This window comes from Bos indicus, chromosome 19 (genome assembly GCF_029378745.1).
Source record: "Bos indicus isolate NIAB-ARS_2022 breed Sahiwal x Tharparkar chromosome 19, NIAB-ARS_B.indTharparkar_mat_pri_1.0, whole genome shotgun sequence".
Taxonomy (NCBI): Eukaryota; Metazoa; Chordata; class Mammalia; order Artiodactyla; family Bovidae; genus Bos; species Bos indicus.
In genome coordinates this window covers 57,682,445-57,706,384 of record NC_091778.1, presented here as the reverse complement: position 1 = coordinate 57,706,384, position 23,940 = coordinate 57,682,445, and the positions used below count along the sequence as shown (strand labels likewise).

Below are 23,940 nucleotides of genomic sequence, written 5' to 3'. Positions count from 1 at the left end.
AGGTGGGTGGCCATTCCCTTCTCCAGGGGATCTTCCCAACCCAGGGATCCAACCTGGGTCTCCCACATTGCAGGCAGATTCTTTACCGTCTGAGCCACCAGGGAAGCCCCTAGGGCACTCAACATGAGAAGAAAGGAAAATCCTGTGGACCCCTACATGACAGTGGTACCCCAAATCACAGCTATAGAGAAGGGCTGGTGTCAGCAAGTTTCTTGGCTTCCAGGAATGGCTTGATGGTCCCTTATCTTCCTCTCTTCTCATCCCTACGCACGTCCTTCCTGAAGCACCCTTTCAGCCTATGGAGAATCAGAAAAAGGAAGAAGGCTGGCCTCCACCTTCAGCATCACCCTTTTAAGAGAACAGGTGGCACCTCTTAGCCCTGTTTTTTCCCAAAAGGGCCTCAATTCTGGAGGGTTCATGGCAACAGCAGGTAAAAGGAGCTTGCCAGCTGCTCTTCTCTCCACCCCAGGGTAGCTCATTCTATTCTCTCTGCTACCCCCCTCCTCTCCCAGAATCCAGGCCACCAGATGGCCCGAGCAGGCTGTGTTTATTTGGGGCCATGGAAACCTCCAGTTTCCTTTTCCTATCACTCTGGGTCAGGCACAGAGCTGGAGCCCAGCCTTAGAGCAATGATGCCATGGGATGGTGTGTTCATTATTCATAATCCCTGAGCCGTCAACCTGGGTGAGTCCCTGGCTTTACCTCCCTGAGCAGCTTTTCCCAGTCACCATGGAGATGCCTCTGTTCACTCTGAGGTCTTGGGACTAAGTCAGGCAGGGAGGATCCCAGGAGACTCCCCTTAAAGCCTAGAGCCCCAAAGGCACATGTCAAGTGCCATTCCCTTCCTAGTTTGGGTTTACAAAGCCAGTGCTTGGGAAGTATTTCTTTTTTTTTTTTCCCCTCCAAAAGAATTTGCCTTTATTAGTGAGGCAAAAATGATAAAGCCTTGACTTGATAAAACCTCCTATTTCAAACAGCTCCTAGGGGCATGTTTTTCTAGGTAATTATGTTCTTCCTAAAAATAGAACCTGCTATTAAGAAACAACCACGAGTGTTACTAATAATCACCAACATTTACTGAGCTCTGTTTTCCTTTTACCTCTCTGCCTCTCAGCAAAGCAACTGAGCTAACCTTTAACTGTTTCCAAACACTGCTAGCTCTGTTTTAAACCTTTCTCAGAGTAAGAACCTCTCAGTTTTGGAGTTCATCTTTTAACAGTTCTCTAAAGAGTTCTACTTAGCCTATCTGTAGCTGTCTGAATCTGTACATATTTCCCCATCCTCCTCTTAGCTTCTGGCTAGAAGAAACGGCCATCTTGCTCCACAGATCCTGGGAGTCGGAGAGGGTGGAGGTGGGGTGGGAGGAGACTGCCCACTTTTTAAAATATTTCTTTTTGGACCTGCCCGCCTCTTGTCCCACCTGGTGTCTGTCATGCTGAGCCTTCTTCACGGGGGCTCCGCGGGGATCTGCTTTTAGGCTACCTTGTGAATGAACCTGAAGTTACTAAAACTCACCACTGGCGGAACTCAACTTTCAAAAACACCTTTCCAGAGAATTCCTTTTATCAGTATCTTTTTTGAGTACCTGTGACGTGCCAGGTTCTGGGTACTGGAGATCCAAGAGTGAGCCACTGCCCTCCTAGAGGTTATTGCATTCTGGCTGGGAAATAGGCAACAGAAAAATAAGACTGAAAGATGTGAAAGGGGAGGGTGTAGAATAAAGTGGATAAAAGAGTAAAGGGGGTGGATATGAACCTGGGCAGGCCTCGTTGATGCCGTAAGATTTGGGGGAAGTGTGGTCCAGGAGGGCACAGACTAAAGGGGAGAGAAGTGGTGTGTCTGGGGTTCTTTTCACCAGGAGGCTGCCTTGAGAGCTCGCCAATGTCTTCTCCACCGCGGCAGCTATGCTCAGGGGCTTCCGGGACTAAGGAAGCCTCTAATAGGCTTCTCGTGAGGGAGACGCTGGGCGTTCTCGATTCCTGCCAACGGCAGGCGTTCAAAGCTTCAGTTCAGTTCAGTCGCTCACTCGTGTCCGACTCTTTGCGACCCCATGAATCGCAGCACGCCAGGCCTCCCTGTCCATCACCAAGTCCCGGAGTTCACTCAAACTCACGTCCATGGAGTCGGTGATGCCATCCAGCCATCCTATCCTCTGTCATCCCCTTCTCCTCCTGCCCCCAATCCCTCCCAGCATCAGAGTCTTTTCCAATGAGTCAGCTCTTCGCATGAGGTGTCCAAAATACTGGAGTCTCAGCTTCAGCATCATTCCTTCCAAAGAACACCCAGGACTGATCTCCTTCAGAATGGACTGGTTGGATCTCCTTGCAGTCCAAGGGACTCTCAAGAGTCTTCTCCAACACCACACTTCAAAAGCATCAATTCTTCGGCGCTCAGCCTTCTTCACAGTCCAACTCTCACATCCATACATGACCACTGGAAAAACCATAGCCTTGACTAGACGAACCTTTGTTGGCAAAGTAATGTCTCTGCTTTTGAATATGCTATCTAGGTTGGTCATAACTTTCCTTCCAAGGAGTAAGCGTCTTTTAATTTCATGGCTGCAATCACCATCTGCAGTGATTTTGGAGCCCCCCCACCCCGCCAAAAAAAAATAAGTCTGACACTGTTTCCACTGTTTCCCCATCTGTTTCCCATGAAGTGATGGGACCAGACGCCATGATCTTCGTTTTCTGAAGCCTTGCGGAACCAAAGTCCCGAGGGAAGCGCGGGCCCGCGGACCGTGAGAGGAAGAACACACCGGAAGCGGCCCCGAAGGTCGAACATGGCGGCTGCCAGGTGCCTTCGCTGGGGTCTGAGCCGAGCCGAGGCCTGGCTGCTCCCGCCGCCCACAAGCTGCTGTCACCGGGCTCTGCACAGACAGGTAGAGGGCACCGAATTCCGGAGCGCCTACAGCCTGGACAAGCTGTACCCGGAATCGCGGGGCGCGGACACCGCCTGGAGGGTCCCGGTGAGCCAGGAGGGCCGGCCTGAAGGGGCGTTTCCTGGACGACGCCGGGGAGCCAGGGCCCCACGCGCGAGGCGAGCGGCTGGTCCCGGGGCGGACGCGCTCAGACGCGGCGGTGCCCGCGAGCCGAGGCCGGTTGCCCGAGCACCCGCAGGGTTGGGGCGGATGGCAGCACCCGATGTCGCTTGAGGTGTGCGGACGCCGGGAGAGCACGCTGGCTCCGCTTCTTCCAAGACCACCAGCGTTTCCTCGTCCATTCTCCGTCCCTCAGGCCCAGATTCTTATCCTCAGGGAAAACCGCCCACGTTTCCGTCTTCATTTCCCGTCCCTCAGACTCACATTCTTGTCCTCGGGGAAAACTGCCCTCCAAGGCGGACAGTTAAGGCAGGAAGCTGCCAAGAAGCTCTCTTTGGGAGCCTTTTGCCGAGTTACGCGGTCCCCGGCCTCCAGCACGCCTGAGGAAACAGGGCTTCTGGTTCGCTTCTTTAGGCTGCTCGCTGTGTGCAGGCGCTGTATCAGGGTCCGGGGCAGGAAAGTGAGGACGCACCCAATTCACTAAGTTTCCACCTACAGGACTGGAAGAGAGGGTTCTGTCATTCACTCACTCATTCAACAAACTTGTGTTGAAAGCATGCTGTGTACACTGTGCTATGCATGGGGATAGAGTAGTGACCAAAACACAAAAATCCTGATGCTAGTTACCTTATCTGCTAACGAAGGGAGACCAACACAAAAGCAGTAATATAGAGTATATGACACGTACTTTGGAGAAAATAAAGCCCAGAAGGAAGAAGTGCTAAGGTCGGGGGTGGGATTACAGGTGTTTGTTTGTTTGTTTGTTTTGGGGGGGGTTACAGTTTTAAGGAGGATTGTCTGAGGAGGCCTCTGAGAAGGTGATGCTGGAGTAAGGACCTGGAGGAAACCTAGCAGCAAGCCATGAGAAGAGGAGCTTTCCTTGTGGGGGGACCAGCAGGTGTCACCCTCTCAAGGGGTAGCATGTTCATCTGGTTCAAGGAACAGCAGGCAGGCCAGTGTGTCAGAGAGGAAACTAAAGAGAGGGCTGAGGGGAGGTCTGTTTATAGGGCTCACGGGCCTTAGCTTTACTCTGAATGTGATGGAGGCAGAAGAGTGGAATGAGCCTAATTAATTTTACAAAGATCACTTTTGTAGAGAAGAGACTGCAAAACGGCAGGAACAGGAGACCAGTGAGGAGATCGCAGTAATACAGGCAACAGATGATAAGCAGGGGGACTTCCCTGGTGGTTCAGTGGCTCAGACACTGCACTCCCAGTGCAGGGGCCCAGGTTTGATCCCGGTCAGAGAACTATTAACAGATCCCACATGCCACAACTAAGACTCAATGCAGGAAAAAAAAAGATGATAAGCAGGGTGGAAGCAATAGGAGTCATGAGACTTGTCAGGTTCTAGATAAGTTTTAAAGGGAAAGCCTACAGAAGTTCTAGTGGGTTTTCTAGGAGACATGTGAAATGAGAGAGGAACTGAAGTCTGGGCCCTGAGCAATGTAAAGACTGAGTTGCCGTTAATGGAGATGAGAGAGTGGCAGTTACAGTCGTTCGTCCTTTCATTCACTCAACAGTAAGTTTCTTGTGCACCAACTGTCAGAAACTGTTCAAGCATTGCAGATACAACTGCAATAAACTGGTTTCCACCTCATGAAGCTTACGTTCTAACAGAAGGAGCAGACAGTAAATAAATGAGGAAAACATGTCAGAGAGTATGAAGTAAGGACTCGACTGGAGGGCTTTGACATGAGATCCAGGGAGCTGCTTCCGGTTGTCAGGAAGGGAAGTCGTCTTTGAGGAGGCCAGAGGTTTGAGGCATCAGTTAGGTGCCTGAGTGGAGACATCAAATAGCAGTGGGCTCTGTGGACGTGGGGTTGGAGAAAGAGGTTTGAGTTTGAGCCAGAAATATCACCAAGGATGATATTTTCAAAGGAGATGGGTGGAATGTTCTAGGGAAAGAGTGAGAGAAGAAGAAGGCTCTCAGGGACATTTCAGTGTTTAAAGTTTGCAAAGAGCAAGCAGAGGAGAGTGAAGAAAGTCACCGGAAGGTGAGAGGGAACTGGAGAGGCCAGCTCAGAAAAGGGAAGAGCGTGTGTGGAGGGCACCGCCCTGGGTCTCCAGCGCTGCCGACGTGGAGTACGTTGAGGATTTCACCGCCAGATAATTCTAAGATGAAAAGGGATGAAGGACAGCAGGGACAAGTGAAGTGCCTTTGAGCTTGGGAGGCCAGAAGAGCCTCCGAGTGGGTGATGTTCGAGCTGGGCCCATGGACGGGAGGATTTAAGGCCACAGAGGAACAACTCAGGAGAGGCGTGGAGGCGGGAGGTCCTGGAGTGAGTAGTTCAGCTTGACACAAACCCTCAGGGCCCCTGTGCTGGTCACTGTTGAAGGCAGACAGCCCCGTACTTGGGCCTCTCGTGGTATGTGGCTCGGGGTGGGCAGAGAGTGTTTCTTGAAATCTCCCTGATGCTGATGTACTGTAGCCCCTTCCCTCCTCCGAGGCTGCTGATGGTGCCAACCCTAGCTGAGTGGGCTGGGGTGCAGGGCAGGTGGCAGGGAGGGCTGGAAAAGTCAGTCCCGTTTCCTGGAGGAGTGTTTGTGAGGCGGTACCTCTGGAGCCTGGGGAAGCTTTTTCTGTCATCTCAACACGATTTAGCTGGGGACCTGAAAATAGCTGTATTGTATTCACGTTGTAGCTTTACGTCGTTTCCTTTTTGTCTCTCTGGACCAGTTGGGAGTCACTCAGCAGCTAATATTCACCTGACACTGTGTATGTTTCATTACAGGGCGACGCAAAGCAAGGCAACGATGACATTCCTGTAGGTGAGTGGTTTTGTTTCACAGAAAAACACCCGATCGTTTCCTCCCCCGTCACGCATTCCTCCCCAGCCCAGTGAAAGTAAAGAAGCCATCTTTGAGGGTGCAGAAGGGGAGTCCTTGCAGCATTGTTGAGAAGAGGAAGGAAACAGAAAGTGATGAGGCAGCCCCCCCAGAGCTCTGGGAAGCCCCCAGCACACACGGAGAGCTCTCGATGGGCTGGGGGCCTGGAACAGTCTACACTAGGTGAACTGGTCACTTTGTGAAAAAAGTCAGGTACAGAAGCGTATCTACAGTGAGCTGCCGTTTGTGCCTTACTTATATATATATCTATCTGAGGCACATGTTTCTGGATGTCCACACAGATCTGAAGGATGTGGAGGGCACTGGATATAGGGGTGACCCGAGGTGGGAGCAGAGACAAATTTGGGAACTTGGTGTCTGGGAAACAGGAGTGGGGACTTCTCCCTGTGAACCATTTGCGTAACTTCAAAGTTTTGTGCCCATCAAGCCTAAGATGTGGTCTGTAAAGAAACAAGCAGGCCCCTTGAGAGTCAAAGAGTTTCTGGCACCCACAGACAGTGAAAGGAGAGCAGCCAAAGGCTCGGGCTCGAGATGATCCCGCAACAAGGAGGCCAGGTGGCCACAGGCTAAAGCAGAGGAGCCGGCGGCCTACTACTGCTCGGTAGTTTGAAGCCGGCACTGGTGCCCTGTGGCGGGAGGAGGCAGAGAACCAGGGACAACACAGCCCGTCTCCTGACAGCCTGGGCGGACGGGCAGGCAGCGGGAATGGCCAGTCACTGTTTCCTCCTCACCTGCCTCTGAGCGGGTCCCAGGCCTCTGCAGACGCTGATGAGGCGCCCCACCCCCGACACACACAGAACTGCAGGCATTCATCACTTGTTGGGAAAAACAAGTTCATTTGATTTTTTTCAAAGGGCGGAAAACCTCTCAGAAGCTGTCTGGAGATGTCGCCACTCCCACTGAGGCCCGCTCCCCACAAGCACAGGGCCACAGTGCCCCTTGAGCCCCCGTAGCCCAACCCTCCTGAAACTTGCCCACTGCCATGCCTCCCCGACTCTCCTCAGACACTATGAGGCTGCTTTTCATGAATTATTAAAGTAGAAGGAATGGAGACGGAAATGGCAACCCACTCCAGTATTCTTGCCTGGGAAATCCCCCGGACAGAGGCGCCTGGTGGGCTATAGTCCATGGGGTCGCAAAAAGCCGAACATGACTTAGCAACTGAACGAGAGCAACACACAGTCAGACTGTGATCCGATGAGACACTTCCCGGTGGGAACGTGGCATAAAATGGAGAGTGAAGTGACCTGGCAGTATGGGATATAGAGTTCTATAAGAAACGAAAATTGGTGTATAGAATAATAGTTGCAAATACTCAAATAATAAAGTCTTAGTTGCTCAGTTGGGTCCAATTCTTTGGGACCCCATGGACTGTAGCCCGCCAGGCTCCTCTGTCCATGGGATTCTCCAGACAAGAATACTGGAGTGGGTTGCCATGCCCTTCTCCAAGGGATCTTCCACACCCAAGGATTGAACCTGGGTTTCCTGCATTGCAGGCAGATTCTTTACAGTCTGAGCCTCCAGGGAAGCCCATTCAAACAATAAAATTTGTGGCTGAAGGGAGAAAAAAAAAGTAGAAGGAAGCAACCTCAGTTTACAGATTCAAAACAAAACCAAGACACAGGGAAGCAGCGAGGCTTTGCTGGGGTCACAGAGTCAGTCTGTGCTGAGCCGGCGTTAGAAGATGGGACTCCCAGCTGCAAGTGGAGTGCTCATTCACGCAGCAGGCATTCTCACCCACTGATGCAGGCTCGGCCCGGGGATGCGCGTGGAACACCAGCCAGCCGGCGCGTCCACGACCACCACATTTTGAAATACAACTGAAATTCAGTTTGTCCCTCCGTTTGGGCTTTTGAAAGAGTCCTTGCTTTAAAACAAACAGCAAAAGGCGAGGGCAGTCAGATCCCACAGAGTGTGCTAGACCAGGAGTGGACAACCTGGGTCGTAATTTTACATCCGATGCTGTCTCTGGCCTTGGGGAAATCACCGTGATGATGTGTGTTCTGGTTTTCAGATCGCTTGACGATATCTTACTGTCGGAGCAGTGGTCCTGGGGGCCAGAACGTTAACAAAGGTACGAGGCACCTTGTTCTCTTTAGCGCTTAGCTGAGAGATGGGCTTGAGGATTCTGTTTACATTCATGTGGAAATAAAGGGATTTTTTTTTTCCAGAAGCTTAAATACTGCCAGTTTATATAATAACCCCCTTTATTCTTTTGAATGTGGTCTGGTCCTCGGACTCCCAGCTGCGGGTTGCCAGGCCTGGGGTTGGTCTGGGAGTCTGAACAAAGGGACCGCACAGTGTGAGTTGGCAGCCAGCTCCCAGAACAGGTTCCTTCTTTCTTGTGGGACTCACGCCCCCTCCCCCGCCGCATTCTTGTCCGAACCCAGTAAACTGTGAGAGAAAGAGACCACTGGGCATTTTATTCCTGGAAGTTTGGGTTCTTTTGTTTGTTGTTTAACTTTACATTGGAGTATCAGATCAGATCAGATCAGTCGCTCAGTCGTTTCCGACTCTTTGCGACCCCATAGCCAATTAATAATGTTTGATAGTTTCAGTTGCACAGCAGAGAGACTCAGCCATACATATCCATGTATCCATTCTCTCCCAGACTCATCTCTATCAGAGTTCCCTGTGCTGTACAGTAGGTCCTGGTTGGTTATCCACTTACCTGGAAGTTTATTTGTATTTTTTAAAATATTTATTTATTTGGTTGTGCCAGGTCTCAGTTGTGGCATGTGGGATCTAGTTCCCCGACCGGGGATCAAGCCTGGGCCCCCTGCCTTGGGAGCTTAGAGTCTTAGCCCCGGACCACCTGGGAAGTCCCGGAAGTTTACTTTTGTCCAGAAGCACCTCACTGTCCTGGCAGGCTCATTCCATGGCCAAGTTGGTCTCCCCAAGTTCACACAGGACAGGAGCGTCCCTTGGGTGGGCGTCTCACCTCCCTGTGGTTCAGAGTCCGGTGGTCACCAGCTACCCTGATGCTGAGGGTGCTGAGCATCTCAGTGACCCGCGCTCCCTCCCTTTATCGACAGTGAACTCCAAGGCTGAAGTCAGGTTCCACCTGGCAAGCGCCGACTGGATCGCAGAGCCCGTGCGGCAGAAGATGGCTCTCACGGTAAACCGCCAGCCCCTGCTCTCCCCATAACCCCTCAGTCACTTCAAAAACTCTTCTTTGCAGAATTTTGGTTTTGCCTTTGTCCTCCGCAGCACAAAAATAAGATCAACAGGGCGGGAGAGCTGATCCTCACGTCTGAATACAGCCGCTATCAGTTCCGAAACCTGGCAGATTGCCTCCAGAAAATTCGAGACATGATTGCCGAGGCCAGCCAGCCAGCCACAGAGCCATCCAAAGAAGATGCTGCACTTCAGAAACTCAGGTCCTTTAGAACATGCCCCCAGCTTCTGTAAACAGATTCATGTGGGCAAGGGGGCCACACAGGGAAGAAAGGAGGCGGGAGAGGCCCGAGACTGGCCAGCGGGCAGACGGACCTCGAGTGGAGGCCCCGGCCTGGCACCTGCTGCCTTGGTGCCAGGTCCTCTCGCCACCTTGAGAAGCTCTGATTGGGCATCTGGGCGTAACCATGTTCTTCTTTGTTTTCAGGATAGAAAACATGAATCGCGAAAGGCTCCGAAAAAAGAGAATAAACTCTGCCATCAAGACGAGCAGGAGGGTCGGTACGGACTGAAAGCACCCCCTCGAGCCAGCAGAGCCCCTCCAGGGCACCCAGGCGGCTCGGACACCAGGAGACGGGTGTCTGTTCGTGTCACTGCTCGTCTCTACGTCGGAACCGTCGCAAGAAGGTCCATCGGGAGCGAGGGTTGTAGGCCCTGGTCGCCGAGGTCTTTAGAGGCGATCACGTGTTATCACACCTTCGTTATCCATGTCCTGTATTAGTTGCAATAAAATTCTAAACTCAGCGGGCTTCCCCTTCTCATTCAGAATGTGTCAGGACAGAATTCCTACCTTTTCTCTCACTTGAAATCTGCCTGATAATTATTGACCAGCACTGACTGTACAGTCCAGAGGGGCACAGAGGGGTGAACTGTGGGGTCAGCCCTCAGGAACACAAGGGCAGAAGGGCTGAGCCAGGTGGGTGGGCATCAGAGCTGGGCCTGGAGACGGGTGTGGAATGTTGATCAGGAGAGAGCCAGGAGGACATGCCAGGTGAAGGGAACGGTGTGAATAAAGGAGACCAGAGAGCAGGCTGGGTTGGCGGAGCTGAGGAGGAATCCATCGAATGGGGGATCTGTGTGGGACCTTTTGGAGGTGAGTCTGGAGAGGGAGACAAGTTCACGGTGAAGAGTCTGGAGTTCAAGTGGAGAAGTTTAGGTTCTAAGACACGAGGATACTAGGGAGCCACTGAGGGCCTTGAGTGGGAAGGAGTGTCGTGTGTTAGGTGCTACTGCAGGCTGTGGGGTTTTGGAGATAGGAAGAAAATGAGTTGGGGGACTTTGCTGGGGGTCCAACAGTTGAGACTCTGAGTTTCTACTGTAGAGGGTGTGGGCTGATTCCCTAGTCAGGGAGCTAAGGTAGGTCACCTGGTAAAGAATCCGCCCACAATGCGGGAGACCTGGGTTCCATCCCTGGGTCGGGAAGATCCCCTAAAGAAGGGGAAGGCTACCCACTCCAGTATTCTGGCCTGGAGAATTCCATGGGGTCGCAAAGAGTCAGACACACGACTGAGCGACTTGCACTTCAGAGAACTAAGATCCCACGCGTCATGTGATATGGCCAAAAATTTTTTTAAAGAGTTGGGACTGGAAAGAGGTTCTTGAGATCCGATTGTATCTGGTTCAGTACACCAACTGCAGATTACTCAGACTTGTATGGATTCTCAAAACGTTCTGTTATTTTGATCCAGTTTATTCTTTTGACAGTTGATTGCACTGTGATGCTCTAAATGCAAGATCGAGAGCTGTAGTAGTATGTACACTTGATGGGAACCTCATCATTCATGTGACTGTAAACGGGGGGAGTCAGTGATAAATGACTTAACGAAATTGCAACGTGGAGGACGGGGTTAAGGGACGTGGAGCCCAGTAGGGAGCTGAGGCTCATATATGAGCAAGTGCAACATTCTTTGGTTCGTTAATTCAACAAATACTGAATACCAGGCACCGGGTAAGGTCGTGAGGAATCAGCAGTGAACAAAAGTCCTTTCTCCCAGAGAACTCACGTTCAATCAGAATGATAAAAGCTGAGAAGCAGAATGGATTCTTGTTAGGGTAACATGACCTAAAACATAACACAAGGAAGGTATAAATAGTTTTGGGGAGTAACTGGTTCCAGCGGGAGGGTCAGTGAAGATGTACTTGAGGTGCTTCAGATGGGCCTGATGGAGGGGAACGGCTGGCCATGCGAGCACAGGAAGAAGCTTATCACCTGGAGACTCCAGTGGTGGCCAAGGGCCCTGCCTGCGGTGGGGACAGTGAACCACCACATGGAGAGAATGGGCCATGAGGCCAGCTGCCCCGGGGTCAGCTTCTGACGAGCACCACTCCCAGCTGTGAGGCCTCCAGGAAACTACTCAGCCTCTCTGAACCTTAGCTTTTATTGCTGTTCAGTACAGAAGTAGGAAGTCAAGAAATACCTGGAGTAACAGGCACATTTGGCCTTGGAGTACCGAATGAAGCAGGGCAAAGGCCAATAGAGTTTTGCCAAGAGAATGCACTGGTCACAGCAAACACCCTCTTCCAACAACACAAGAGACGACTCTACACACGGACATCATTAGATGGTCAGTACTGAAATCAGACTGATAATATTCTTTGCAGCCAAAGATGGAGACGCTCTATACAGTCAGCAAAAACAAGACCGGGAGCTGACTCAGATCATGACCCCCTTATTGCCAAATTCAGACTTAAATTGAAGGAAGTAGGGAAAACCACTAGACCACTCACGTATGACCTAAATCAAATCCCTTACGATTATACAGTGGAAGTGAGAAATAGATTCAAGGGATTAGAGCTGATAGAGTGCCTGAAGTACTATGGACGGGGAAGTTCGTGACATTGTACAGGAGACAGGGATCAAGACCATTCCCAAGAAAAAGAAACACAAAAAGGCAAAATGGCTGTCTGAGGAGGCCTTACAAATAGCTGAGAAAAGAAGAGAAGTGAAAGGCAAAGGAGAAAAGGAAAGATAAACCCATTTGAATGTCAAGTTCCAAAGAATAGCAAGGAGAGATAAGAAAGCTTTCCTCAGTGATCAGTGCAAAGAAATATAGAAAAACAATAGAATGGGAAGGACTAGAGACCTCTTCAAGAAAATTAAATATACCAAGGGAACATTCATGCAAAGATGGGCACAATAAAGGACAGAAATGGTATGGACCTAACAGAAGCAGAAGATATTAAGAAGAGGTGACAAGAATACACAGAAGAACTATACAAAAAAGATCTTAATGATCCAGATAACCATGATGGTGTGATCACTGACCTAGAGCCAGACATCCTGGAATGTGAAGTCAAGTTGGCCTTAGGAAGCATCACTACAAACAAAGCTAGAGGAGGTGATGAAATTCCAGCTGAGCTATTTCAAATCCTAAAAGATGATGCTGTGAAAGTGCTGCACTCAATATGCCAGCAAATTTGGAAAACTCAGCAGTGGCCATGGGACTAGAAAAGGTCAGTTTTCATTCCAATCCCAAAGAAAGGCAATGCCAAAGAATGTTCAAACTAGTGCACAATTGCACTCATCTCACACACTAGTAAAGTAATGCTCAAAATTCTCCAAGCGAGGCTTCAACAGTATGTGAACCGTGAACTTCCAGATGTCCAAGCTGGATTTAGAAAACGCAGAGGAACCAGAGATCAAATTGCCAACATCCGCTGGATCATCGAAAAAGCAAGAGAGTTCCAGAAAAACATCTACTTCTTTATTGACTATATCAAAGGCTTTGACTGTGTGGATCACAACAAAATGTGGAACATTCTGAAAGAGATAGGAATACCAGACCACCTGACCTGCCTCTTAAGAAATATGTATGCAGGTCAGGAAGCAACAGTTGGAACTGGACATGGAACAGCAGACTGGTACCAAATAAGGAAAGGAGTACGTCAAGGCTGTATATTGTCACCCTGCTTATTTAACTTACACGCAGAGTACATCATGAGAAATGCTGGGCTGGAGGAAGCACAAGCTGGAATCAAGATTGCCGGGAGAAATAACAATAACCTCAGATATGCAAAGGACACCACCCTTATGGCAGAAAGTGAAGAACTAAAGAGCCTTTTGATGAAAGTGAAAGAGGAGAGTGAAAAAGCTGGCTTAAAGCTCAACATTCAGAAAACTAAGATCATGGCATCTGGTCCCATCACTTCATGGCAAATCAATGGGGAAACAGTGGAAATGGTGACAGACTTTTTCAGTGGTGGGGGGGGCAGTGCAAAATCACTGCAGATGGTGACTGCAGCCATGAAATTAAAAGATGCTTGCTCCTTGGAAGAAAAGCTATGACCAACCTAGACAGCATATTCAAAAGCAGAGACATTACTTTGCCAACAAAGGTCCATCTAGTCAAAGCTATGGTTTTTCCAGTAGTCATGTATGGATGTGAGAGTTGGACTATAAAGAAAGCTGAGCACCAAAGAATTGATGCTTTTGAACTGTAGTGTTGGAGAAGACTTTTGAGAGTCCCTTGGACTGCAAGGAGATCCAACCAGTCCATTCTAAAGGAAATCAGTCCTGAATGTTCATTGGAAGGACTGACGCTGAAGCTGAAACTCCAATACTTTGGCCACCTGATGCAGAGTTGACTCATTTGAAAAGACCCTGTTGCTGGGAAAGATTGAAGGTAGGAGGAGAAGGGGATGACAGAGGATGAGATGGTTGGATGGCATCACTGACTCAATGGACATGAATTTGAGTAAACTCCAGGAGTTGGTGATGGACAGGGAGGCCTGGTGTGCTGCAGTCCGTGGAGTTGCAAAGAATCAGATACGACTGAGCAACTGAACTGAACTGAACTGAGTGGCTAAGTCATGTGCAAATCTTTGTGATCCCACGGCCCCTCTACAAACTAGGGATGGTTAGTGCTGACCTCTAATAGGGTGGTAGGGTGGTAGTCATTAGTGGCACTGAGCCTGTACCCAGGGAACTTTAGCCATGATTAATAGCCCAGTTTGGCTGGAACCCAGGGGGTGAGGCTCTGTGGAAGACACGTCTGCCACCTTGAGTGGGAGCCAGGTCTAGAAAGGCCTTCAATGTGACACCTAAGATGTTTGGCCTCTACCCCTATAGAGGCTGTCAGGGGAAGATTAATCTTATTGGGATTGGATGAGAAAAAAAGACTGCAGGGAAGTGTGCACAACTCAGTGGACAGATCCAGTGAGCAGTTAGGGACCCATCCTGGAACCGGGCCAGTGGCAGCAGTGATGGAAAGAAACCCGCGGATGCAAGGGGGTTCGGAGGACAGAAAGTTGACTGATTGGAGTGAGAGCTGGTGTGTGACAAGGGGGTGGTGATCTGAGACAGGAAAGTCACCAAGGGAGCAGGCTTGGGAGGCTGGTTGGATGATGGGTATGGTTTTGCCTGGGAGGAGCCGCTTTGTGGGGCCTGAGGAGGAATGCCAACATGGTGATGCCCAGGACGGGGAGTGAAGTGGGAGCTGGGGAGTGAGGTCGAAGCAGGGATGCAGGACAGAAGAGAACAAGCAGTGTCTTGGGGATGTGGAGGAGCAAAGCATGGAGATGCATGGAGACAGCGGCGGGAAACCAGAGCGAGCATCCTCACGGTTTGACTCTGGACCTGGGGGCTGGGCCTGTGAGGCTCTCAGAAGACATTGGTGGCTCGTGACGGGGCTTGCAAAAGCATTTAAAATACAGAGGAGGGGAAAGAGAGGTGAAGAAAAACAAAACTAGGCCAGGGGACACTAGAGAGTGGAGAACAGGGGTAGGACCCGTCATCAAAAACAACAGAGCCTGTTACACAGTGAAGTAAGTCAAAAAAACAAATGTTGTATGCTGCTGCTGCTAAGTCGCTTCAGTCGTGTCCGACTCTGTGTGACCCCATAGACAGCAGCCCGCTAGGCTGCCCCGTCCCTGGGATTCTCCAGGCAAGAACACTGGAGTGGGGTGCCATTTCCTTCTCCAATGCATGAAAGTGAAAAGTGAAAGTGAAGTCGCTCAGTCGTGTCCGACTCTTAGCGACCCCATGGACTGCAGCCTACCAGGCTCCTCGGTCCATGGGATTTTCCAGGCACGAGTACTGGAGTGGGGTGCCATTGCCTTCTCCGAAATGTTGTATACTAACGCATATATATGAAATCTAGAAAAATGGTACTGAAGAACCTATTTGCAGGTCAGGAATAGAAACACAGATGTAAAAACAGACTTGTGGACACAGAGCAGGAAGGAGAGGGTGGGACTAATTGAGAGTAGCATTGAAACATACACATTACCATACATAAAATCGATAGCCAGTGGGGAGTTGTTGTGTAACACAGGGAGGTCAACCAGGTGCCCTGCGACAACCTAGAGGAGTGGGATGGGGTAGGGGGCAGAAGGGAGGTTCCAGAAGGAGGGGATATATGTATACCTATGGCTGATTCATGTCCATGTATGGCAGAAACCAACACAACATTGTAAAGCAATTATCTTCCAATAAAACAGCAACAACAAAAAGATGAGGGCAAAAGAATGAGCATGGGTGGACCTCACAGACACAGTGATGAGCCACAGAGGTCAGACTGTAAGAGTATGATTCCGTTTATACAAAGCTCAAGTCAGGCAAAACTGCCTTATGGCGTTGAGAGTCAGGGAAGCATTTACCCCGGGGCAGGGGGGAGGAGGCAGAAGGGAGCCTTCAGGGGCGCTGGCAAAGTTCTGTATCTCCTCCGGCCATGACCTTGAGATGTGTACACCTTACTGCGTGGATGTTACACCTCAACAAGCAGAGCATTTAGTTAACTGAAAAGAGGACAGGCTTAAGGAAGGAGACGGGAGCCAGGTGGGGTACATTCCTCTTTCTTGTTGGTATTATGGGTTTGTGCAGACTCTGTAAGTGGGAGAGAGAAAGAAAAAAGAACGTCTCCAAGTCCCTGAGAGCTACGATCTCAGCGCAAGCACAGGCGGGGAGTAGACACTGACTGCCCTGGGCTGACTCTCCTTCCCTTACATTTTTCCAATAGGTATGGATTTTAGTAGTGGGTTTTCAACATGTGTAACGTTTTTAAATGTGCTTTTCTGTATTTGTATTCCCTTTTGTATAACAGTCCTAAAGAAACAAGACATTAAAGTGTCTAGTTGGGTGATCCATTTCTTTTCGCTCTATTCTGTAATTGCGTATGTATATATTTCTACTATCAAGACTGGAAGGATGTGTTCCTTCAGGTTGTACATTGTTTCATGATGGGGGAGAATGTTACTGTTTGTTTCAGGACTCGTGCTTGAGACGAGTTTGCTCTCGTTCACTTACTACACTTAGCTATGACGGTAAAATTTGGAAATGCCCACAAACCTCAGCTTTCGCCCGCCATCCATAGTCAGGTGTCCGGGCAGAATCAGCGCCGGCCTCCCAGCACCCGTGTGCTTGCCGGTGCGGCTAATGGGGGCGGCAGTTGACTTCCCACCATGTTTCTTCCTCGCGGGTTTCCGTGAGCATCCAAGGTCTCGCTTTGGCGCGGCCCGGGCACCGCATCCCAGGGCGTTTGCCTCGCTAAGCCGTGATTTGTAAGGCCCGGGATCGGACCGCCTACTAGAGGCAGAGATGTCGCGAAATTGAGCCGCAGGCCCCAGTGGCCTAATGGATAAGGCACTGGCCTCCTAAGCCAGGGATTGTGGGTTCGAGTCCCACCTGGGGTAGAGCACCTTTTTGGTCCTTACACTCTAGAATCCATGTGCCAATAGTTCCGCCGCTCGAAAGACTCCCAACACACCCGGCTCCGGTCCGCGGATGGAAAACCTGCTAGATCCCAAAGCAGGGACCTGGAGGCCGCTGACTTTTGGACAGCGAACAGGCCGAGCGGACAAGGAGGGGGGAAGGATGCGAGGTCACCAGGGCGGGAGGAGGGGGTGAGGGACACTGAGTCCCGGGCCGGGACGCGCCGACTATTTGACTGCAAACGAGGTCCGGGTCAGCTGCACAGCAGAAGGCGAGCTGAGAGCACGCGGGTGGGGCGCCCCTGAGTCCCCAGATCCCTAGGCTGCAACCTCGGAGGCTCGTGCTCTGCGATCGCAAAAGCTAACGTGGGGCCAAAGCGCTCCCGCCCCGACACCACCCCAGGTGGGACTCGAACCCACAATCCCTGGCTTAGGAGGCCAGTGCCTTATCCATTAGGCCACTGGGGCGCGACGGCCTGGGCCGACCACGTGGTCCGTAGTAACGCGCAGCGGCGCGCGCACAGGCCTCAATCGGCCCTACCACGACGCCGGCCGGACCGCGGACCCCGAGGACCAGGGCCGGGCCCGAGAGGCCTACAGGACAAGCAGGGGGCGCGGCCGCGGGGCCACGCGAAAAGTTAAAACTTCACGGTGAGGCGAAACTGAGGACGATGACGGACGGCAAGGGGCGCGGAAAGTGAACGCCTGAAGGAAGCAGAACCAGGCGGATGAAATCATGAAGAAAGCGGGTTCGCATTTTGAATTCGGGAGGAGCTGCTCGTCCAAAACGAAGCCGACCACGAAGGGACTCGAACCCTCAATCTTCTGATCCGAAGTCAGACGCCTTATCCGTTAGGCCACGCGGTCCCAGAGCCTAGCGATTCGTGGGAAGATAGTTGAGCGCACCCTCCCGGAGGCGGCGTTGGCCCGAGGGAGAAAACCGTGGGCTTTTAGCCTCAGGGCGCGCGCGTCCTCGGGGTTGCAGAGCAACAGACACTCTGCGCCAGCGCCGGGGCGGCCGGAGGTGGCTCCCACTTAGCGAGGAGGCAGCGTGCCCCAAGAAGTAGTGTGTCTGACTTCGGATTAAGCGTTTGAGCCCCTTCGTGGTCGAAACGCTTTAATCCTGAGAAGAGGACGACACTCTTGCGCCGCAACCAAACCCGGCCGTTGCCCTTGTTTCAGGCCCGGAGACAGCGCGGGACCCTCTCCTCGCAGCTACTTCCATCACCTGGGGCTCGTGTCCAGTTAGGCTTTGCACCTGGGAACTTCCGGTTGACGTCACTACGCCGGCCTGCGGCGTCATAGTTCAAGAGACAAGTGATCGAGCGCCATTTTTGTGAAGCCCCAGTGGCCTAATGGATAAGGCACTGGCCTCCTAAGCCAGGGATTGTGGGTTCGAGTCCCATCTGGGGTGGGGGTGGATAGACCACCGAACGTTCTTCTTTACATCCCTTCACGGCCACCAGATGGCAAGTTTTTCTCCTTCCTCCTGAGACCGTTTTCGTGTTTGTGGATGCCACTTTGCCGTTTCATTTTGATCGAGCCTGACTCTACTCTGAGAGGTAGACTGATACGAGGGCAAATGGTTCCCCATTTCGTGTTGCCTCTCTGGGTTGACGTCTAAACAGTCACGTGGCGAACGGGCTCCGCCAGCTACGAATCCCTGTGCAAAAGAAGCGAGCTTGTTCAGTGCGAGTCCATCTTTGTGAAGTTAAAAGCAGACCACGCAGTAGCAACCCCGTCCCTCCCTGCCCCCCGGAGCCCCCAGCTGGAGACAGGCAGGCCGGGTCGGGGTGGGCGCTGACCAGCTCCGTGCCCTTCGTTTGAGAGCGCGCCCGCCTGTGCCCTGTGCTGCGGCGAGAAGGGGTGCAAGGACGCTTGTGTTTGCACGCTCCTTGAACAGTGGGGCGACAACGGCCAGTCTCTTGTGTGCACCCAGGTCCCATGGGTAAAAGATGACCCTGCTCGCATTGGGTGATCGCAGCGCTGTTTAAAAAGGGATTAACAGATAAACAAGGTCTTCCTGCTTAGCACAGGGAACTAGATTCAATATCCTATGATAAATCATAATGGAAAAGAATATGAAAAATGATTGTTCTGGCACTCAACAGAGTATTCTAGAGTCCTCTGCCTCTTTCTAAGCTTCTAGGATTACCAGCTGGAATGCCAAGTGTCCGATAGTAAGGGTGGTGTGAGAGGGGCAGGTAGCAACTTGCTATGGCCACAACCAGGGGAGGAGAACAAAGTACCCAGAGGACCCTGGAGTAAGCAAATTGCATTTGATCTCGTGGGCAGAGGGTTTTAAGCAGGGGAATAAGATAACTATATTTGCATTTTGAAAAGATCCCCTTGGCAGCACCTTAATAAATGAATTAAAGACAACACTGTAAATCAACTATGCTATGCTCTGCTAAGTCACTTCAGTCGTGTCCGACTCTGTGCGACCCCAGAGACGGCAGCCCACCAGGCTCCCCCGTCCCTGGGATTCTCCAGGCAAGAACACTGGAGTGGGTTGCCATTTCCTTTTCCAGTGCGTGAAAGTGAAAAGTGAAAGTGAAGTCGCTCAGTAGTTTCCGACTCTTAGCGACCCCATGGATTGCAGCCTAACAGGCTCCTCCGTCCATGGGATTTTCCAAGCAAGAGTACTGGAGTGGGGTGCCATTGCCTTCTCCGGTAAATCAACTATACTCCTATATATATATGTATATTTTAAGAAGGAATTAGAGGCAGGTGAGAGTACAGGCAGGGAGACCTCCTAGGGAGAGACTGTGATTCAGGGAAGAAATGACCAAACCATGAATGGAGGCTCTAGCAGGTCCATGAACGATCTTTGCCTGAATAAACTACAGTTGACCCTGGATCAATTTAGGGATTAGGGCTGCCGACCCTTCTCAGTCAAATAATCTTGAGTAACTTTACACTCTGCTCTCTGCACCCGCAGGTTCAACTGACCTCAGATGGTATAGTTCTGTAGTATGTACTTAAAAAAAAAAAAATCCACATATAAATGGTCCCAATCAGTTCCAACTTGTGTTAAGGGTCAACTGTACTTCATTAGGGAGAAGGCAATGGCACCCCACTCCAGTACTGTTGCCGGAAAATCCCGTAGATGGAGGAGCCTGGTAGGCTGCAGTCCATGGGGTCGTTAAGAGTCAGACACGACTGAGCGACTTCACTTTCACTTTCCACTTTCATGCATTGGAAAAGGAAATGGCAACCCACTCCAGTGTTCTTGCCTGGAGAAGTCCATGGACAGGGAAGCCTGGTAGGCTGCAGTCCATGGGGTCGCACAGAGTCGGACACGAATGAAGTGACTTAGCAGCAGCAGCAGCAGTACTTCATTAGGGATTACAAAATAGCAATTTTCCCAATGTTACTTTTCTTTCCACATTTATTAACTGGAATACTTTGTAAAGGACTTTTGTCATTAACTAGGTCTATTAGTTTATCCTGAAATACTTTTGTTTAAATTAAGACACGATCAGATCAGATCAGGTCAGATCAGTCCCTCAGTCGTGTCTGACTCTGTGACCCCATGAATCGCAGCACACTAGGCCTCCCTGTCCATCACCAACTCCTGGAGTTCACTCAGACTCACGTCCATTGAGTCAGTGATGCCATCCAGCCATCTCATCCTCTGTTGTCCCCTTCTCCTCCTGCCCCCAATCCCTCCCAGCATCAGAGTCTTTTCCAATGAGTCAACTCTTTGCATGAGGTGGCCAAAGTACTGGAGTTTCAGCTTTAGCATCATTCCTTCCAAAGAAATCCCAGGGCTGATCTCCTTCAGAATAGACTGGTTGGATCTCCTTGCAGTCCAAGGGACTCTCAAGAGTCTTCTCCAACACCACACTTCAAAAGCATCTATTCTTCGGCACTCAGCCTTCTTCACAGTCCAACTCTCACATCCATACATGACCACAGGAAAAACCATAGCCTTGACTAGACGGACCTTTGTTGGCAAAGTAATGTCTCTGCTTTTGAATATGCTATCTAGGTTGGTCATAACTTTCCTTCCAAGGAGTAAGCACCTCTTAATTTCATGGCTGCAGTCACCATCTGCAGTAATTTTGGAGCCCAAAAAATAAAGTCTGACACTGTTTCCACTGTTTCCCCATCTATTTCCCATGAAGTGATGGGACCGGATGCCATGATCTTCATTTTCTGAATGTTGAGCTTTAAGCCAACTTTTTTACTCTCCACTTTCACTTTCATCAAGAGGCTTTTGAGTTCCTCTTCACTTTCTGCCATAACGTGGTATCATCTGCATATCTGAGGTTATTGATACTTCTCCCAGCAATCTTGATTCCAGCTTGTGTTTCTTCCAGTCCAGCGTTTCTCATGATGTACTCTGCATGTAAGTTAAATAAACAGGGTGACAATATACAGCCTTGACGAACTCCTTTTCCTATGTGGAGCCAGTCTGTTGTTCCATGTCCAGTTCTAACTGTTGCTTCCTGACCTGCATACGGGTTTCTCAAGAGGCAGGTCAGGTGGTCTGGTATTCCCATCTCTTTCAGAATTTTCCACAGTTTATTGTGATCCACACAGTCAAAGGCTTTGGCATAGTCAATAAAGCGGAAATAGATGCTTTTCTGGAACTCTCTTGCTTTTTACATGATCCAGCGGATGTTGGCAATTTGATCTCTGGTTCCTCTCCCTTTTCTAAAACCAGCTTGAACATCAGGAAGTTCACGGTTCACGTATTGGAGACTTTTGAGCATTACTAGAGTGTGAGATGAGTGCAATTGTGCGGTAGGTTGAGCATTCTTTGGCATTGGCTTTCTTTGGGATTAGAATGAAAACTGACCTTTTCCAGTCCTGTGGCCACTGCTGAGTTTTCCAAATGTGCTGGCATATTGAGTGCAGCACTTTCACAGCATCATCTTTCAGGATTTGGAATAGCTCCACTGGAATTCCATCACCTCCACTAGCTTTGTTCGTAGTGATGCTTTCTAAGGCCAACTTGACTTCACATTCCAGGATGTCTGGCTCTAGGTCAGTGATCACACCATCGTGATTATCTGGGTCGTGAAGATCTTTTTTGTACAGTTCTTCTGTGTATTCTTGCCATCTCTTCTGAATATCTTCTGCTTCTGTTAGGTCCATACCATTTCTGTTCTTTATCGAGCTCATCTTTGCATGAAATGTTCCTTTGGTATCTCTGATTTTCTTGAAGAGATCTCTAGTCTTTCCCATTCTGTTGTTTTCCTCTATTTCTTTGCATTGATCACTGAGGAAGGCTTTCTTATCTCTTCTTGGTATTCTTTGGAACTCTGCATTCAGATGTTTATATCTTTCCTTTTCTCCTTTGCTTTTCGCTTCTTTTCACAGCTGCTTGTAAGGCCTCCCCAGACAGCCATTTTGCTTTTTTGCATTTCTTTTCCATGGGGATGGTCTTGATCCCTGTCTCCTGTACAGTGTCACGAACCTCCGTCCATAGTTCATCAGGCACTCTATCTATCAGATCTAGGCCCTCAAATCTATTTCTCACTTCCACTGTATAATCATAAGGGACTTGATTTAGGTCATACCCGAATGGTCTAGTGGTTTTCCCTACTTTCTTCAATTTAAGTCTGAATTTGGCAAAAGGAGTTCATGGTCTGAGCCATAGTCAGCTCCTGGTCTTGTTTTTGCTGACTGTATAGAGCTTCTCCATCTTTGGCTGCAAAGAATATAATCAATCTGATTTCGGTGTTGACCATCTGGTGATGTCCATGTATAGAGCCTTCTCTTGTGTTGTTGGAAGAGCGTGTTTGTTATGACCAGTGCATTTTCTTGGCAAAACTCTATCAGTCTTTGCCCTGCTTCATTCCGTATTCCAAGGCCAAATTTCCCTGTTACTCCAGGTGCTTCTTGACTTTCTACTTTTGCATTCCAGTACCCTATAATGAAAAGGACACCTTTTTGGGGTGTTAGTTCTAAAAGGTCTTATAGGTCTTCATAGAACCATTCAACTTCAGCTTCTTCAGCGTTACAGGTTGGGGCATAGACTTGGATTACTGTGATATTGAATGGTTTGCCTTGGAAACAAACAGAGATCATTCTGTCATTTTTGAGATTGCATCCAAGTACTGCATTTCGGACTCTTTTGTTGACCATGATGGCTACTCCATTTCTTCTGAGGGATTCCTGCCCGCAGTAGTAGATATAATGGTCATCTGAGTTAAATTCACCCATTCCAGTCCATTTCAGTTTGCTGATTCCTAGAATGTCGACATTCACTCTTGCCATCTCTTGTTTGACCACTTCCAATTTGCCTTGATTCATGGACCTGACATTCCAGGTTCCTATGCAATATTGCTCTTTACAGCATCAGACCTTGCTTCTATCACCAGTCACATCCACAGCTGGGTATTGTTTTTGCTTTGGCTCCATCCCTTCATTCTTTCTGGAGTTATTTCTCCACTGATCTCCAGTAGCATATTGGGCACCTACTGACCTGGGGAGTTTCTCTCTCAGTATCCTATCATTTTGCCTTTTCATACTGTTCATGGGGTTCTCAAGGCAAGAATACTGAAATGGTTTGCCATTCCCTTCTCCAGTGGACCACATTCTGTCAGATCTCTCCACCATGACCCGCCCATCTTGGGTGGCCCCACAGGCATGGCTTAGTTTCATTGAGTTAGATAAGGCTGTGGTCCTAGTGTGATTAGATTGACTAGTTTTCTGTGAGTATAGTTTCAGTGTGTTTGCCCTCTGATGCCCTCTTGCAACACCTACCGTCTTACTTGGGTTTCTCTTACCTTGGGCGTGGGTATCTCTTCACGGCTGCTCCAGCAAAGTGCACCCATTGCTCCTTACCTCAGATGAGGGGTATCTCCTCACCGCCGCCCCTTCCTGACCTTCAATGTGGGATAGCTCCTCTAGGCCCTCCTGCACCCGAGCAGCCACAGCTCCTTGGACATGGGGTTGGTCCTCCCGGCCGCCACCCTTGGCCTGATAAATGCATATTTTTCCAATGCCAGTTTTTAGAATAAGGAGTTGAAACCCTTGATATAGCCCATCTATCCATTTTTCAACTCTCTCCCTCTTTTTTTTTTTTTTTGCCACACCTTGGCTTCCAAGATTTTAGCTCCTGGACCAGGGATTGAACCCTGCTGGGCAGTGAAAGCACTGAATCCTGACCATTGAACCTCCAAGGAAGGTCCTAACTTTTTAAGGATGAACAGCTTGTACCTGGATTTTGAATTGACCCAGTTAGAAACTTTCCCTTTTAATAGAGGTATT

The 23,940-nt window shown here is 49.9% G+C and overlaps 1 protein-coding gene and 4 non-coding genes across 6 annotated transcripts; 3 read left to right on the top strand and 2 right to left on the bottom strand.

The window, feature by feature from the left end:
* Positions 1 to 2,726: 2,726 nt before the first annotated feature.
* On the top strand, positions 2,727 to 9,809 carry MRPL58 (mitochondrial ribosomal protein L58). 2 transcript variants are annotated; one of them, XM_019982326.2, is made up of 6 exons: positions 2,727 to 2,881; positions 5,775 to 5,811; positions 7,904 to 7,963; positions 8,925 to 9,007; positions 9,100 to 9,269; positions 9,494 to 9,809. In XM_019982326.2, exons 1-6 carry the CDS (start codon positions 2,783 to 2,785, stop codon positions 9,576 to 9,578), a joined length of 534 nt encoding a protein of 177 aa, XP_019837885.1. In that variant the 5' UTR covers positions 2,727 to 2,782; the 3' UTR covers positions 9,579 to 9,809. The 2 variants fall into 2 exon arrangements, with proteins under 2 accessions (XP_019837885.1, XP_019837884.1); XM_019982325.2 differs by having other exon boundaries at positions 2,742 to 2,968.
* Positions 9,810 to 16,622: 6,813 nt separating this feature from the next.
* TRNAR-CCU (transfer RNA arginine (anticodon CCU)) lies at positions 16,623 to 16,695 on the top strand. The gene has a single exon. It is a non-coding gene; the product is annotated as a tRNA-Arg (tRNA).
* Positions 16,696 to 17,108: 413 nt separating this feature from the next.
* TRNAR-CCU (transfer RNA arginine (anticodon CCU)) lies at positions 17,109 to 17,181 on the bottom strand. Its single transcript has one exon. It is a non-coding gene; the product is annotated as a tRNA-Arg (tRNA).
* Positions 17,182 to 17,507: 326 nt separating this feature from the next.
* Positions 17,508 to 17,580, bottom strand: TRNAR-UCG (transfer RNA arginine (anticodon UCG)). Its single transcript has one exon. It is a non-coding gene; the product is annotated as a tRNA-Arg (tRNA).
* Positions 17,581 to 18,054: 474 nt separating this feature from the next.
* Positions 18,055 to 18,127, top strand: TRNAR-CCU (transfer RNA arginine (anticodon CCU)). Its single transcript has one exon. It is a non-coding gene; the product is annotated as a tRNA-Arg (tRNA).
* Positions 18,128 to 23,940: the final 5,813 nt, after the last annotated feature.

Excerpts from the sequence above, each read along its gene's own strand:
- MRPL58 (XM_019982325.2), top strand. The coding sequence starts at position 2,783 with ATGGCGGCTGCCAGGTGCCTTCGCTGGGGTCTGAGCCGAGCCGAGGCC. Across the intron at positions 5,812-7,903 it reads CAACGATGACATTCCTGTAG|ATCGCTTGACGATATCTTAC; the intron begins GTGAGTGGTTTT and ends TCTGGTTTTCAG. Across the intron at positions 9,270-9,493 it reads GCTGCACTTCAGAAACTCAG|GATAGAAAACATGAATCGCG; the intron begins GTCCTTTAGAAC and ends CTTTGTTTTCAG.